Source organism: Nyctereutes procyonoides, unplaced genomic scaffold, assembly GCF_905146905.1.
Source record: "Nyctereutes procyonoides isolate TBG_1078 unplaced genomic scaffold, NYPRO_anot_genome, whole genome shotgun sequence".
Lineage (NCBI taxonomy): Eukaryota > Metazoa > Chordata > Mammalia > Carnivora > Canidae > Nyctereutes > Nyctereutes procyonoides.
In genome coordinates, this window is record NW_026575030.1 from 15,781,804 (window position 1) to 15,797,437 (window position 15,634).

The 15,634-nt window shown below is 46.7% G+C and overlaps 2 protein-coding genes across 5 annotated transcripts in view; one reads left to right on the forward strand and one right to left on the reverse strand.

Annotated features, from left to right (window-relative positions):
• The first annotated feature begins 1,218 nt into the window (after positions 1-1,218).
• SFT2D3 (SFT2 domain containing 3) lies at positions 1,219-3,784 on the forward strand. Its single transcript, XM_055316223.1, has one exon. The coding sequence runs from the start codon at positions 1,254-1,256 to the stop codon at positions 1,908-1,910; it is 657 nt and encodes a 218-aa protein (XP_055172198.1). The 5' UTR covers positions 1,219-1,253; the 3' UTR covers positions 1,911-3,784.
• A 1,187-nt stretch (positions 3,785-4,971) lies between these two features.
• WDR33 (WD repeat domain 33) overlaps positions 4,972-15,634 on the reverse strand; it is a 111,239-nt gene continuing 100,576 nt past the window's right edge. For 3 of the 4 annotated variants that reach the window (XM_055316406.1, XM_055316407.1, XM_055316408.1), the window contains 5 exons: positions 13,583-14,021; positions 9,086-9,249; positions 8,875-8,967; positions 7,344-7,559; positions 4,972-5,605 (listed from right to left, as the gene is read on the reverse strand). In XM_055316406.1, coding sequence (XP_055172381.1) covers positions 5,376-5,605; positions 7,344-7,559; positions 8,875-8,967; positions 9,086-9,249; positions 13,583-14,021 — 1,142 coding nt within the window. In that variant the 3' untranslated portion in view covers positions 4,972-5,375. Of the gene's footprint in view, positions 5,606-7,343; positions 7,560-8,874; positions 8,968-9,085; positions 9,250-13,582; positions 14,022-15,634 lie in introns of those variants that run through there. The other variant, XM_055316409.1, reaches the window with a different exon arrangement.

Genomic DNA, 15,634 nt, shown 5'->3' on the forward strand with positions numbered 1-15,634 from the left:
AGTCTGCAGAGACATGCACTGCCTCCGATCCCAGGACAAAGGAAGGAATGGTCTTCTGGGGTAAGCAAGCCAACGGCAGACTCTGTACACCTCACCGGTATTGCACTTTACATTACAAAAGGACTCCCATGCCACCACATTTAAGTTCACAAGAGGCATTCATAAAATCTAACAAAAAAGGTATTTCAATGGATGGCTTCAGGCAGGATCTGCAGAGCCTTTCAAGCACCTTTACTGCCCGGGGAACTGACAGCTCCTTGCATTCAGAGCAGCCTTTCAGGTCCTAGGAAAAAGGAGACGAAAGAGATCCTGTGATGGAGTTGCTGGCAAATACATGAATTAAACAAATAAATGTTCACAACTGGGAAAGAAAAGAACAGTAGCAGTAAGTAGCTGGAAGTGTGGCTTGGTGTACCCGTCTAGGAGGAGAAAGTACCCAGGCAGGCACAGGTGAGCGCAGAAGCCCTGGAGGGGACCCGCCAGGAGGGGACCCGCCAGGATGTGACCCACGTAGGGGACGTGAGGCGTTCGGAGACCTGGACCCAGAAACGTCAGAAGCACAGAAAGGTCAACGGAAAATACAAGACAGAGGCACTAACAAGCCTTGGACGTGGGGCTTGGCCTTTGCTAAAAAGGGGGGCGGAGAGGCGGATAAATGAGCTGGGGGTGGGGGGGACATTAACTCTTTTATCAACTCCAGAGTTGATAAACTCATTAACTCTTTTATCAACTCCAAGAAACCAGAGTCCTGCAGAAATGAACTCTTTAAAAAATTAAATTTATTGAGAGAAACTGTGGACTAGAACACAGTTTTAAGAGGTAATACAGAGTGATTTCCCCAACGGCAACAAGCCGGCAGGACTACACAGAACAGCATCACAACCAGGATACCAGCACCCACTAGCTCAAGGTACGGGACCGCCCCATCACGGCCACAGGGCCTCGTGTAACCTTTCCTAGGCACAGCCACCCGTCCCCCAACCACCTTGCAACGCCAACATAACTACCCCAGGTTATCCCAGGGCCGGGCGCCCGGAGAGCCCACGCGGAGACTGCAATGATGCCCCGCCCCCCGCCCCAAGGATCAGCCGCCGGAAATGTCCCGCGGAGGCCCCGCCCCTTCCGCCTCGGCCGCAGGCCCCGCCCCTCCCGCCACGGCCACCTCCCAGCCGCCGAGGGCCGGGCCGACCCGCTTCCGCCAGCGACCAAGGAAAGCCGGAAGTGAGCAGCGGCCCTCCCCTCCCGCGGCCAAAATGGCCGACCTCCACCGCCAGCTGCAGGAGTACCTGGCCCAGGGGAAAGCCGGCGGCGTGGCGGCCGCGGAGCCGCTGCTCGCGGCAGAAAAGGCCGAGGGGCCCGCGGCGGGGGGCGGGCCGGCGGGGTCGGGGGCGTGGCTGGGCCGTGCCGGCCTGCGCTGGGCGTGGAACCCCGCGGAGCCCTCGGGCGTGGCGGGGCCCGCGTGCTGGCCCGGCGTGACGCGCGCGCAGCGACTGGCGGCTAGCGGCGTCTGCCTGCTGCTGGCCGCACTCTGCTTCGGCCTGGCCGCGCTCTACGCGCCCGCGCTGCTGCTGCGCGCCCGCAAGTTCGCGCTGCTCTGGTCGCTGGGCTCGGCGCTGGCGCTGGCGGGCGGCACGCTGCTGCGGGGGGGCGCGGCGTGCGGGCGGCTGCTGCGCGGCGAGGAGTCGCCGTCGCGGCCCGCGCTGCTCTACGTGGCCGCGCTGGGGGCCACGCTGTACGCGGCGCTCGGGCTGCGCAGCGCGGTGCTCACGGCGCTGGGCGCCTGCGTGCAGGTGGCCGCGCTGCTGACCGCGCTGTGCGGCCTGCTGCCCTGGGGCGCGGGCCCCGCTCTGCGCGTGGCGCTGGGCCGCCTGGGCCCGGCCGCCGGCCTTGCCAAGGCGCTGCCGGTGTGAGGAGCGGGGACGACGCGGGACCTGCCCGTCAGCCCGTCAGCCCGTCCGAGCGGCTGCGCTAACACGGAGACTTGGGCCGTTTCGGCAGCCGCCCGGGACCCGCGTTCTCCTCGACGCGCGGTAGCACGTGCCGGGACGGGGACGTGGTCGACGTGGTGCCCCCCGTGCACCGCCAGCGCTCGGCTGTGCCTCCCTCGACTTCGACTGCGCGCGGTCAAGAGTGGCTCCTCGGGTGGAGTTAGCTGCTCTGGTGACTTGGCTCAGACTTTGGCCTTCTGTCGTTTAGAACAGTCCGGCGGTCGACGGTGGCGGCTGAGCTGCGGTGCGCTCTCACACGTCTCTCCTCCATCAGTGCGTGGATTCTTGAGGGCAGCAAAGGAGACACTGAATGTAGCCACCGGGTATTAGTGAGGTGCTTCCGTTAACATGCTTTACCTCGGTTTTTCCCTTCTTTTGGTGAAATTGTAGATACGGTGCCTTTCAGAGTTTAAGGAAGACTGGTTCTGTACGAGACCGTGAAGACGACGGGCCAGAGGGGAACGTGCGTCCCGGGAAGCGCGACATGTCCCGCGGCGGCCCCGGGCTGGATGGGCCGCGGTCTCCCGCACGACAAGAGCCCCGCAAGAGCCCCACAGCCGGAGTCCCGGAGTTCCGTACTGGACAAAACCCACGGATTTTCGCAGGGCCCGATTAGCATTCCTCCCTCGTTTTAGTGCTTGCTTCTTCAAGTATGACTTGCATTTTGTAGGCTGATTTTAATGCTCTTCATACCTGTCTCATTTCCTTCTAGGTTCCCCGTTTACGCCGGAAAGAAAACTACATGTTCCGGCGGTAGCGATGTAACTTAGAAAGTACATGTATTTAGAATTTTCAAACTCTATGTCAGTGGTTCTCAGTTCACACCAGAATTACTTGACGAGCCAAACCTCACATCCATTCTGTCAATATGCGGCAGGGCCGGAAACCAGGCATCAGTACTGAGAGCTGTCCAGATGACTCTGTGTTTAGGTTGAAAACCTAAAAGTTGAGAACTGTTGCCTGAATGGGTGTGTCGGCCACAAGAGAGGTTGCCTCCTTGTTCAACCTCAGTATTTATAGTCCTAGATCCTGATCTGTGTCCTAAGCCCTGCTCCAGCTTCATGGGGCCCCCACCCCAGTAAACAGGGTTACCTACCTCAAGAGGAACCAACAGGGTGTTTGTAGTAAAAGCAAATGCGCTGTTTTCAGAGTGACTTATTTTTGTAACTGGAAAAACTTGGGCCATTGGCTGCTCCTTCTGTCCCCCATTAAATCTCTATTCTAGTCCTCAATTTCTCTAGAATTTGCACAACTGAAGATTTTAGTGTTTACTACATTTTTATGTTGATGCAGTTGTATTTTTTAAATTGTTCTCCCAACATTTTCTCAAAAATTCAAACACTGAAAATCTAGCATTGGTAAAATTCAAAGCACAATATCTTGTATGTATTTTAGTAGTGATGTTTTAAAATATCCTAAGTATTTAATAAATTACAGTGTAGAGATTTCAGTTTTTTCTAAAGAAATTCTTTCTCAAAATGTGAACTGGTTATACGCTTGCTGAGGTACTGTGTTTTGTTTTTGTTTTTTAAGTTGAAGCCTAAAATGTTAAGATGATAAGGGTCTTAATTACATGAACCTCAAAGGAGTCTAATCGAATGGGTTTGCTCCCTCGATCCTATTTTACCTTATCAGAATTGATTACAACTTCTTTTTAAGCTGTGCCGGTGGAAATAAATAAATAAATAAATAAATAAATAAATAAATAAATAAATAAATAAATAAATAAATAAATAAATTTTTAAAAAGCAGTGCCAGTGGAGGGCAAATAAAGAATAATCCACAAATCTGAAGCATTCTTGAGCCTCCTAATCATGTGTTTATACTGACATGCTGATGTTTTAAATTTCAAAACAAAGTGAAAATTATTCACTTGTAAACTCTGTTTTAACACCCTAAAAAACAGCGTATGGTTGACATTTTCTCACTCTGCAGAAATGACTTAGCTTTTACCATGTTTTTCATTGAGAAAGAACCAATTAAGAGGTTTTTATATGCTGCCCAGCTATGCCAGTATCACCTATCTAAGCAACTGTACGATTTCTGGCACCACTAACTTTACCAGGTAGACTTGTCTCCAGTGCTAAACTTAAGCTGGCAAAGTAGTTAGATACTAAGGTAGCCACAGGAATATCCTTTGATTAAAGCCTTCTTATAAAAACAAAGGGGTTAGGGGATCCCTGGGTGGCACAGCAGTTTAGCGCCTGCCTTTGGCCCAGGGTGCGATCCTGGAGACCCGGGATCGAATCCCACGTCGGGCTCCCGGTGCATGGAGCCTGCTTCTCCCTCTGCCTGTGTCTCTGCCTCTCTCTCTCACACTGTGTACCTATCATAAATAAATAAAAATTAAAAAAAAAAAAAAAAAAAACAAAGGGGTTAGAGAAAATACGGGGTTATCAAATTGGACATTTAGCTTCCAATCCAAACTGGGCCAAATGATACATGTATATAAAACTCAAGGGATCTGTTGTGGATTTAAGCTAAAACTATCCTCTGCCTTAACCACTGATATACGAGAAAGTTTTGTGGAATTGTTTTAGGAGATATTTGGTCCATTCTCAATTTTTGACATGATGTAATCCGATACATGTGGTTAATTTCTGGTTTAAGTCAGGTTCCTCTCATCAGAAACAAGGAAGTTCAGTCTAAGGTGTGATTAGCAGGAGATTCACCCAAGGAAGAACCCCTACTTGGACAGCCAGAAGATTTTCTTCTTCAGAGTATAATTTTCTACCTGCCATAGCAGGTGGTAACTAAGGCTTTGAATCTACTTTAAACTCTGTTACAAAGTATCTCTCACTCTAGTACAAAAAATAAGTGTGACCGAATGGGTAAATGAGAATTTAAGACCAAAAGTTAATGTCGATGGCTCAGAGGTACTCATCAAGCATGCTGTTACAAATAGAAGCAATAATTGTACACCCCTCAAGCAGACTGGATGCAATGGAAACGAAGAGTTTCCTTAAGGAAAGCACTTCACAACTAGTTTTCTGTTAATTCTTGCATAAATCACATTCTGTATTCATACAAAAACTTAATGTTTTTTCTCTGACAAACTGTACATATAGAAACAGATTTCCAATTGGACATGAACTTAAATTTGTGGAGGTGCTCCATGTCTTGTGACACTTAAAAAAAAAAAAAAGATTCCAGCTTTTATCTTCACAAAACAATGGGAGTTAGGGCAGTGAGGGTGGACAGGACAGAACAAGGCCAGCTACTTTGGGCAGCCAGCAGCAGTCTCTTCATCTTGAAGACCTCATTAGGGACTCCTGGGATTCAGCTTCCCCAGAAGTTGAGGGCTATGTGGTGCGGGCTTCCTTTGTCTTGGTAAGTCCACAAGAAGTTCTTAAATACTGTCCAGAGAGGCCTCAGAGTCATCAGCTTCTACCGGCCCCTCCCACCACCCCTTGAAGCTCCTCGCCTTGGTGGGCCAGAGTTCATGGTACTCCCTCTACCCCAGTTACTGCCACTCCGGCCCCCTCTGGAAGGAGTACCGCTGCCTGGAGGGCCCCCAAAGGGTTCATCTCTGTGGTAGCCGTCATGGTGATCCCCATCCAAGGAACTGGAACGCCCGGATTTTGGCACTCTCTGGGAAGGCCCTGGGCCCCCTCGGCCTGAAATGAATCAAAACGATTTCACAGGTTACTTTTTCTTTTTTATATCAGGTACTGTTAATCAGTAACTCCCGGCACAAACTCTTAGTGATGACAATGGAACACTCTGGGTCTTTTTTTTTTTTTTTTTTTTTTTAAATTAAGGGACACCTGGGAGGCTCAGCATTCAGTGCCTGCCTTCAGCCCAGGGCGTGATCCTGGAGTCCTAGGATTGAGTCCCACATCAGGTTCCCTGTATGGAGCCTGCTTCTCCCTCTGCCTATGTCTCTGCCTCTCTCTGTGTGTCTCTCATGAATAAATAAATGAAATCTTTTTTGTTTTGTTTTGTTTTAAAGATTTTATTTATTCATGAGAGAAAGCCAGGTGCCCCGCCCCATATATTAGAATTCTGACTTTTATTTTCTCATGAGCTGACAGGATTTGGCCATATCTTCCATAATACACTATCAGAAGATGACTGACGATTTTATTTTACCTTAACTTTCTGAGTGGAATTTGAATGTAGGTAAAACAAGGAGGTTAGGAAAACTAGCCAAAGGAAAAGTGTTGGCTGCTTTTCCTACAAAGCACACAGCCTAGGCCCACCTGAAGGTGCCTGGGCAGAGAAGATGTCAGCTAGGATGTCATTTCCACACCAGCCATGTGGCCTTGGCTAGGGACCTTACACAGGTGTCCTAAGTGCCCATACAGACCAACAACAAAATGTGCTAAGGTAGGGAGATCTGGTGACATGAGGTAATTTCTGAGGATTCTGCTTTGAGAAGAACCAAACCACTATCAAAAACAAAAAGCAAAACTTTGTAAATAAGAGACTATAAACATGACACAGGTTAACTAGGCCTGCTTCCTAGGAGCCTCCAAACTCTACCACACAGGCCATGGCCCAGCCTAACCTGAGACCACATGGTGGCTACTGCTCCTGGCTAAAAGTTAGTGCTACCTCTAAAATAAAGATCCAGGAGCACCCGGGTGACTCAGTCAGTTGAGCGTCTGCTTTCGGCTCAGGTCGTGATCTCTAGGTCCTGGGATGGAGCCCCATGTGGGGCTCCCTGCTCAGTGGAGGATCTGCTTCCTCAGCCCCTACCCACTGCTCACGCTCACTTTCTTGGTCTCTCTCTCTCTCTCTCTCAAATAACTTTTTTTTTTAAATAAAAAATAAAGATCTAAAGTTTTAAGTTGTAGAAATAATCTACTACCCCCCTGAAAACAACCCCTTCCAGACCATATTTCTCTAAGTCTTTGCAACTCTGGGCATTAGCAGTTCCTTCCAGACCCAATAAAACAAAACACAGGACCTGGGAAGACAATTCTTCCTGCCACTGGAGACACTTGGGAGGAGGCTAAGAGCAGTCAGCTGTGGAGAGCATGTTTGCCAATGAGAGCTAGAGTCTCTTCCCTGCTCTGGGGCACCTTGACAAACAGCTGGAGTGGAACACTTGAATGAATCGGGGAATGGGATTCTTGGAAGCACGTGGAGGGGGCTTATGCAGAGGCTGAGCTTGCAATCACCCGAGTACGGGGTTTGACTGGCTGTGGTGTAAACCCAAACAAGCTGTACTATACTTGGGAACATGTGCCTTTGCACAGCCTAACTCGAGGTATCCTGTCAGGAACAGATGGAACAGGAACGCAGGGATGGGGCTGTCCTGGCGATGAGGCCTCCTGTGGTCCCCATAACCTTCTTGGCAGAACTGTGGCATCCACAGCTCCTGGAACTGTATCACTGGCCTCCATTTACCTTTGCCTCCTCGATCCTCAGAAGGACCCCCTGGGGCTTCCAATTCTCTGTGCTCTGAGGTCCCTGGCCCATCATGCCAGGGACGCTTTCGTGGTGGCAAGGATGCCATGTCCATGCCCTGGAGAGAAGAGGAACGTTCTCTACTAGCTGGGGAATGACCATCATGAGGGGGATGATCAGGGCGAGGAGCATCACGGAAATGTTCATGACCTGGCCCTGAAATAAGAAAACACAGGTACAAGGCTAAGAATCTGACAATCTCATATTAAAGTATAGTGTGACCAAAAGCAGATGGAAATTACACTGTTAACAATAAGCACTTTGGGGTGCCTGGGTGGCTCAACTGGTTGAGCATCCAACTCTTGGTTTTTGGCTCAGGTCATGAGCTCAGCATTGTGAGACTGAGCCCAGCATAGGGTTCTGCACTCAGTGCAGACTGGGATTCTCCCTCTCCCTCTGCCCCTCCTGCTTGTACTCTCTCTCTCTAAAATAAATAAAATAAATCTTTTAAAAAATAATAGGGGTGCCTGGGTGTCTCAGTCGGTTAAGCGTGTGACTTTGGCTCAGGTCATTGTCTCAGGGTCCTGGGATTGGGCCCCATGTGGGGCTGAGTGCAGGCTCAGCAGGGAGTCTGCGTCTCCCTCTGCCTCTCCGCCTGCTTGTGCTCTTTCTCTCTCATATTAAGAAAAGCTTAAAAATAATGAAAAGAAAGAAAAAGAATAAGTAGCAACTTGAGAACCAATATTCATTTATGCACGAAACATGTAAATACCCACTGAAGGCGAGGTGTAAGTCACATCATGAGCACATGAAAAAGTTCAAGATTAGAAATCAACATACCTCTTAAAATAAGAAACAGGTAAGGTCCAGAAAAGTGGTTCTGACTTTTTAGTATCAGGGTGTCTTTTTTTTTTTTAAAGATTGATTGATTGATTTATCAGAGACAGAGAGAGAGAGAGAGAGAGAGAGAGAGAGAGAGAGAGAGAGAGGCAGAGACACAGGCAGAGGGAGAAGCGGGCTCCATGCTGGGAGCCCGGTGCGGGACTCGATCCCGAGACTCCAGGATCGCGCCCTGGGCCAAAGGCAGGCGCCAAACCGCTGAGCCACCCAAGGATCCCCCAGGATGTCTTTATACTCTTAAAAATTATTGAGATTTAACTTATGAGACATATCTAATAATATTTGCCATATTAGCAATTAAAACTGAGAAAACGTTAATTCATTTAACTATATTTTCCAAAAACAAAACAATTTAGTGAAAAGAGTGGTACTGTTTTCTATTTAGGCAAATCCCTCTGACATCTGGCTCAACAAAAGAAAGCTGGGACTCTCCCAGCTATTTCTGTATTCAATCTACTGCAATAAACGGCTGCTGACTGAAGGATCTGAAGATCCAGCGTCCCACGAAGATGTCTGAAAACAGAGGACCTGGTGCACCCCACCCCCCAATGCTGCTAAGAGGTCCTTGGACCACACTCCATGAGCTGCTGGATTCAACTCCCCAGAAGCCCCAGCAGCTGTCCTTCCTTACCTGGCTCTCTATTTCCATCCCAGGAATCTGGTTTCCGTCCTCCTTCAAAGCGAGGGAACTCATCAGGAGTGGGAAGTAAACCTTTCCTTCCTCCTACACAAGGGAACAACATACATAACACTATACTCACAGACTGTTTCAGGTATGTCTCCAACAACTTAACTCTCCACTGTGTCCTTGGCAAGACCCAATGTCCTCAGCACACACTCACCTCGTGGAGTACCCCGACCTCGACCTCTGAGATCTCTTCCTCGGGCTGCTTCATCAGAAGGATCAAAATTCTCCTCTGGACCAAAGTCTTCAGGACCAGGAAAGCCATCCCTTCCTCGTGGAGGGGCACGGCCCTCATGTCTTGGTGGTACTCCTCTCCTAAAGCTGTCGGGGAGAAAAAACAGCAAAATATCCATCTAATGGGATACCTCACAGCTCTGAGTTCATGTTTCAAAGAAGATAATGATATAAGAAAACATGATATTAATGTAAAATGGGAGAAAAAATAAAATTATGTATTTTTTTAAGTATACATTTTATAATCCCATTATTACAGGCAAAAACAGGCAGGAAGGAAAATGTAGGGTTGTGGTCATTTTCTCCTAAAGCTTTTAGGAATAACAACAGCAGTGAATAAGTTTTAAGCGCTGATAATCATGCCTAGTGCTTTACATATATTTTTTCATTTTATCCTCACCACCACCACATCATTAACTCCATTCTACCCATGAGTACACTGAGGCACAGAGAGGTGAAGTCATTTATTTAAGGACACACAGTTAAGTGTTGGGATTTGAATTCAGCCAGTCTTGACTCTAGCCCAGGCTCTTTACCACTACCTCCCAAATATTTTTCATTACCATTTACATTTTTATAATGAACAATTATTACTTATATAATCAGAAAAAGTAGAGCACAGATTCATCCCTGCCAACTGTACCAGACTCAATTTGGGAGCACCTGATCGCCCATCTGTCCAGGCAATAGCCTCTATGCAAGGCTGGCCATGAACTTCACCCATATCCCCACTCCACAGCTGACTGCTGTACAGGCAGGCATGTGGTTTATGGGGAATCTCCTCACTGGCAGCCTGGGGCCCTGGCTGGTGGACAAATTCACTGTCTTTCAGGATTCTGGACTGGAGGCTGAGTTGGCCATTAGAGGAGGGAGCACCCGAGCTGAAGGATGCCTGTGGGGAAGCAGCAAAGGGGCCTCCAAGCAGGAAAGGAGCATCAGCACAGAGAGAAAGGCCTTGGGGCCAAAGAAACTATCAGAGGAGCAAGGACCTGGAGCCAGTCTGCATGAGTGGCTGGGCCTTCCGCTTTTTCTTAAGTCTCCATTCAGTTATCTTTTATTCCAAAAAGAGTTTCACTTGGCAAAATTTCAAACTTAGAGCAAAGCTGAAAGAACAGAACAATAAACATCTATGCGTCCTTCACCTAGTTCTTTTTGTTTAATCAGTTCTTAAGATACTACTCCATGTGCTTTATCATCTTTCTCTATTTAATAAATCCACTTTCTGAACCACCATTTCAAAATCAGCTACCAACATGAACCTGATCCATAATTCCCCAGTATGTTTCTTCTAAGAGCAAGGATTTTTATCCTACCTAACACTATTATTATCAAATAATGTGATATTATTAATATAATCCAATTCAAAATTTCTCTGTCCTCAAAATATCCTTTACAGTTGTTTTTAAATATAGATTTCAATCCTGATCACATACTGTTCTTAGTGGCCATGTCTCTGTGGTCTGTTTTCTCTTTCATGACCCCAATGTTTTTGAAGGGTCCACCCAGGTATTTTATAGACCACAATCCGAATTTATCTGATTACTTCCTGATGATTGGACTCAGGTTAACCTTTCTGGCAAAACTGTTTATACCTTCTCACAGATGCCAGCTGATCACCCTGTTTATGATGTAAAAGTGGTATAGTGACCAAATCCCACTGTTGCAAAGGTACACTTTCTTTCATTTGCAATTAAGTAATCTGTGGGTGATATTTTGGCACAGTGAGAATATCCTATTTCCCCAAAATCTTACAACCAGTGGTTTTAGTATCCACTGATGGTCCTGGCCTGAATCAGTTAGGACACTGACTGCTTATAAAACAAGTGACTTCCTAATTCTATCCCTCTCCCTCCTCCTAATTGATTACTCGGTATTTTATTGTAAAGAGCTTTCCCTTTCCCACTCCACCACTCCAGCTGTCATCTTAATAACTTTCTTGGTCCTGAGGTACCTAGATGACTCATGCTCCTACAAGCAAGGAGTATGTGCCCAGGACACTGGCTGAAATAACCACCTAAGTAAGGGTGGAATTGGCTGAAAGGAGAGGAGCAGCGCAGGAAGAGTACAGCAGAGGGCGCTGTGTCCCTGGGGCAGATTTGGGGTGAATCACCGCAAACACCAAGAGGACTCCTTTGTCAAGGCATCCATTACATGACTGCCCTAGGTATGAAAGGACAGAGACAATCTAATGTGCCCTCATTAGAAAGGCTCCTATTAGAGACTAAAATGCCTGTGTCCCCCACTAAACTCGTATGTTGAAGCCCTAATCCCCAGTCGGATAGTATATGGAGTTAGGCCTTTGAGGAATAATTAAGGTTGGAGTAGGCCATGGGGCACCTGGGTGCCTCGGTCAGCTGAGCATCTGCCTTTGGCTCAGGTCATGATAACAGAGTCTTGGGATCGAGTCCTGCATCAGGAGCCTGCTTCTCCCTCTCCTTCTGCCCTTATTGTGTGTGCATGCATATACTCACTCTCTCTCAAATAAATAAATAAAATCTTTAAAAAAAGAAAGTTAGAGGAGGTCATGAAGGTGAGGGGGAGCCTTGTGATGGGATTAGTACCCTGATAAAAAAGAGACTTTCCACCACACCAGGACACAGGGAGAAGGTGGGCAGGCTAGCTGTCTACAAGCCAAGAAGTCTCACCAAAAACCCGCCCTGCTGGACCATGAGCCATGACTTCAAGCCTCCAGAACTTTGAGAAAATACTCATGTTGTTTAAGCTTCCTGGTCCATGGTATCTTGTTATGGCAGCCCAAAATGCCTAGTACATCTCGATGAACTGGCCCTTCTCAAATATCTCTTTCCATCTAACAGACTCATCTATTCACCAGTTACTGAGCACCTACACTGTCTCCCCACTGTTGCTCTGGGTCCTGGGGATAAAGAGGTAAAGAAACAAAGCCCCTGCCCTGGTGAAGCCGTCATATTCCTGGCAGATACAGATAACAAGGAAATAAACACATCACTTTAAAGTCAAGCAGAAATAAATAAATAAATAAATAAATAAATAAATAAATAAATAAATAAATAAATAAATAAATAAAGTCAAGCAGTGCCAAGTGCTATGAAGAAATAGGAAGCAGGCTCAAGGAACTGGGCTAACAGGAGGAGGGATCTAACTGGAGTGAGCCATAAATGTCTGGGAGACTGTGTTCTGGGCAGAGAAAACAGCAAGCACAACAGGAGCAGGAGCATGTTTGGCATATCTGAAGAACAATAGAAAGCTGTCAACAGCACAAGAATCTGGACTGAGTCTGTCACTGACAAATGAAATACAATAAAACTGGGGCATAGTAAAATCTGAAACTGCACAAGATGCAAAGGTTCAAGAAATTGATGGAAGTTAACACTGATGCCAAAGCCAATGGAAATGAAGCTCTTGCAGGCTAATATAAAAGCCATTTCAAAGAGTGAATCCTTGGATCCCATTGAGACAGGCCCTTAAGAAAACTAGGAGCCCTTAAATCCTTTTTAAAAATAGTTTATCAAAAAAATAATAATAATAAAATTTAAAAAAATAAAAATAAAAACTCCCTTCTGAAAGCTGCTTTCCAGAACCCCTTGATTTCACTCCCCTGGGCTACATTATCAGCCATTCTTTTCTAACACATCCCATGAGGATGGGGGGAATGCCGACCCTGAACTCAATCCCCCACTGGCGACAGTCAAGAGAAATGTGACAGGAAAAGCTGTGGTGGTGACGGCACGAGTGCCACACAGCACAGGCACTGCAGTCAGCCAGCCAGGCCTGAAACTGCTCTGAAACCTCCTCCTGTCCGAGAGTCAACTGCTCTGATCCTCAGCATTGCTCCTCCTCTGTGAACTACTGACAAGAACACAGGTCTCACAATTCACTGGCACACAGAAATAATCATCACCAACACTGATGATTCTCAGTTTCCTCTGAGATTTGCTAATGCTTGTTTTTTCTTATTTCTTCAATGCCTTTTCTACACCCAGCAAGGTGAGTATTCGAGCCTGACCTTGACCTAACTGAACAGCAATAATTTTCCATTTGATTTGACTGTTAAGATCTTTAGGCAATTACACAAAAACTATATCACAACTCTTTTATTCTCAATCTAGATATGTGTCGTATTACATCATTCTAACCAAGAGAATCTGGCAACTTCTAATCAGGTCCCAGAAACTTCATACCATACTGATCCTCACATCTCTTTTAAAAGGACCAAAAAATAAGCAAAAATAAAAAGATTTCTAAATTGTAAAGATAAAAAAGAAGCACAAAAAGGTAAAAATGCATAATTACTTGCTTAAAGTCTAAATGCAACACCTAGAGAATGGTAGAACTAGTAATCAATATAGCACCCTCTGCCTAAGCAAAAGAGGAAAGAGACTTTTGTAGAACAGGTAAACAGGTCCAGGGAAGAACTAGACCCACAGAGCATCTGTCCCACCTTTCTTCTCTGCGCCCTCGAAAACGTGGGTCCTCGGGATCTCGGGGGAATCGTTCATCTCCAGGTCTGCGGCCTTCCCAAGCCCCTGGAGGGCCCCGGGCTGCTCCCCGGCCATCCCCCTCGTTGAATTCCCTGTGATCAGGTGGAAACGGAGGCCCAGGGCCCCCACGCCTCCACTTCTCTTCTTGTGGTAAAGGTCCTCCTCGCCCCTCAAATTCACGTAATCGGTGGCCAAAGCGCTTGTCCGGGTGGAAGTCATCTGGTCTGCTGAAGTCATCAGGGAAGTCGGGGTGAGGGCCACGCCTATCAGGGGGACCCCTGCAGTCCTGGCTGCCCCGGAAAGGCCCCCTCTCAGGCCCATGCTCAGGACCGCTGCTCTGCTCATGCCGCCTCTCTGACATGGGGCCCATGTGATGGTTTGGAGGGCCGCGCGAGTCACCTAAAGGAAACAAAGCTGATTTTTACCTTGTCTTCTAGGAATCCTGCCAACACAGGTCTGATTTTCTGCATCTTAAAGTCTCAGAATGGATTCTTGTATTTAGAATGTTTTTCGTCCTTAGTTTACAAAATACTTAGGAAACAAATCCCTAGTGCATCATCTAATGGAAGAACACAGGTTTGGGGGTGCAGATTTCAACCTTATCACTCCCTAGCTAAGCACCTCCACCTGGGGCAAATCTCATTTGAAATTACTCACTGCTATGAGGATTAATTCAGAAAACGTGCGACAGTCTAACAGGCATAAGAATGAGCATCCCTTCCCTATTCCCATTCGCTCAGTGACTCAGTTGACTTCATTAGGCCTGCTCCACTACACCCAGGAAGGAGACGACAGAGAAAATTCATGCTGCCAGGCAAGAAAGCCAAGCACAGGGAATTGACCTCTGCATCTGAAAAGGACTGCAAAGCCCATCACAGGGCACTGCAGCTACATCGCCCCCATCCCTGATGTGGCCCCTTTAGCCTCTAGTTCATTTAACTTGATTAGCTAATTCACACTTTCTTTTTTTTTTAAGACCAGGAATACTTTATTCAAACCCATCAGAGACATGGACAGCTTGGGTCTGTAACAAAGCACACTTCAATTCTTAACAAAATCCTCTGTAAGGCACATGGAACCACGGGCCTCTCTAATAACTGCCTGGTCACCAAACAGCCTTGCTTGTACTTCAGTTTTGGAATCATATGAACATATTTTCTGCCCCTTTGCATGAATGAATGATGTATATCCCTCACCTATAATAATTATCACCATTCTTTGCACACAGTGTTTAGAAACCCACTAAAGATTTTTTAAAAAATATTTTAACATACGTATGTAATATATTCAAAGTCCAGAATAAAAACAGAAACAGGCCAATTAAACTTGCGATGGTTAATTTAGCTTACTTCTTAACCTTGAAGTGATTTGTTCTCCTGTTATTATACCGCCATTGGCATAGTATCTATTGGAAATGTGTACCTATTTTGTGTCAACATACAATCCGAATCAAGCATTTTTTTAAAAGTAGGTAGCAGAGGGACCCTCTTGCTCTAAACAACTACAATTTTAAGATGAACTTCCTCTACCTGCCCCACTCATGCCTTTCCCTCCTCCCTGGCAGTAAAGACAAACTTCCTCCCCTCAAGTCACAGCCAGCCAGGATTCTTTCCCTCCCCATGCCCTTCCTCTTCCCTTTCAGTTCCTGTCTTTGGGCCATTTGAATCCCATTCAATTTATATAAAAAAAAGTTGGCAATGTCAGTATAAAAAAAACACCATTAGGAGAGTTCTCTCTTCTCTTAAGCTCTTCCTATGCCTTCTGCCTCCTGGTCCTTCCCCTCATTAAACCAGTCCTCTCCATGTTGAGGAAAGCACCTTCTAAGCTTTGTTCAGTCAGTTTGCAAATATCCCAGGTCCCTTTTCTTCTGGTAAAGAGGGCCCCTCACTTCTTAGTGGGTTCCTGATAGCTTCTTCTCTGACTTTATGTAGCTTGAACTTGGTGTGATCTCAGACACAGCAAACTTTGATCTGAGGAAGCTGAACACATTCCATTTGGACTTACCTATGAAT

Coding starts and splice junctions, on each gene's coding strand:
- SFT2D3 (XM_055316223.1), top strand. CDS start 1,254: ATGGCCGACCTCCACCGCCAGCTGCAGGAGTACCTGGCCCAGGGGAAA.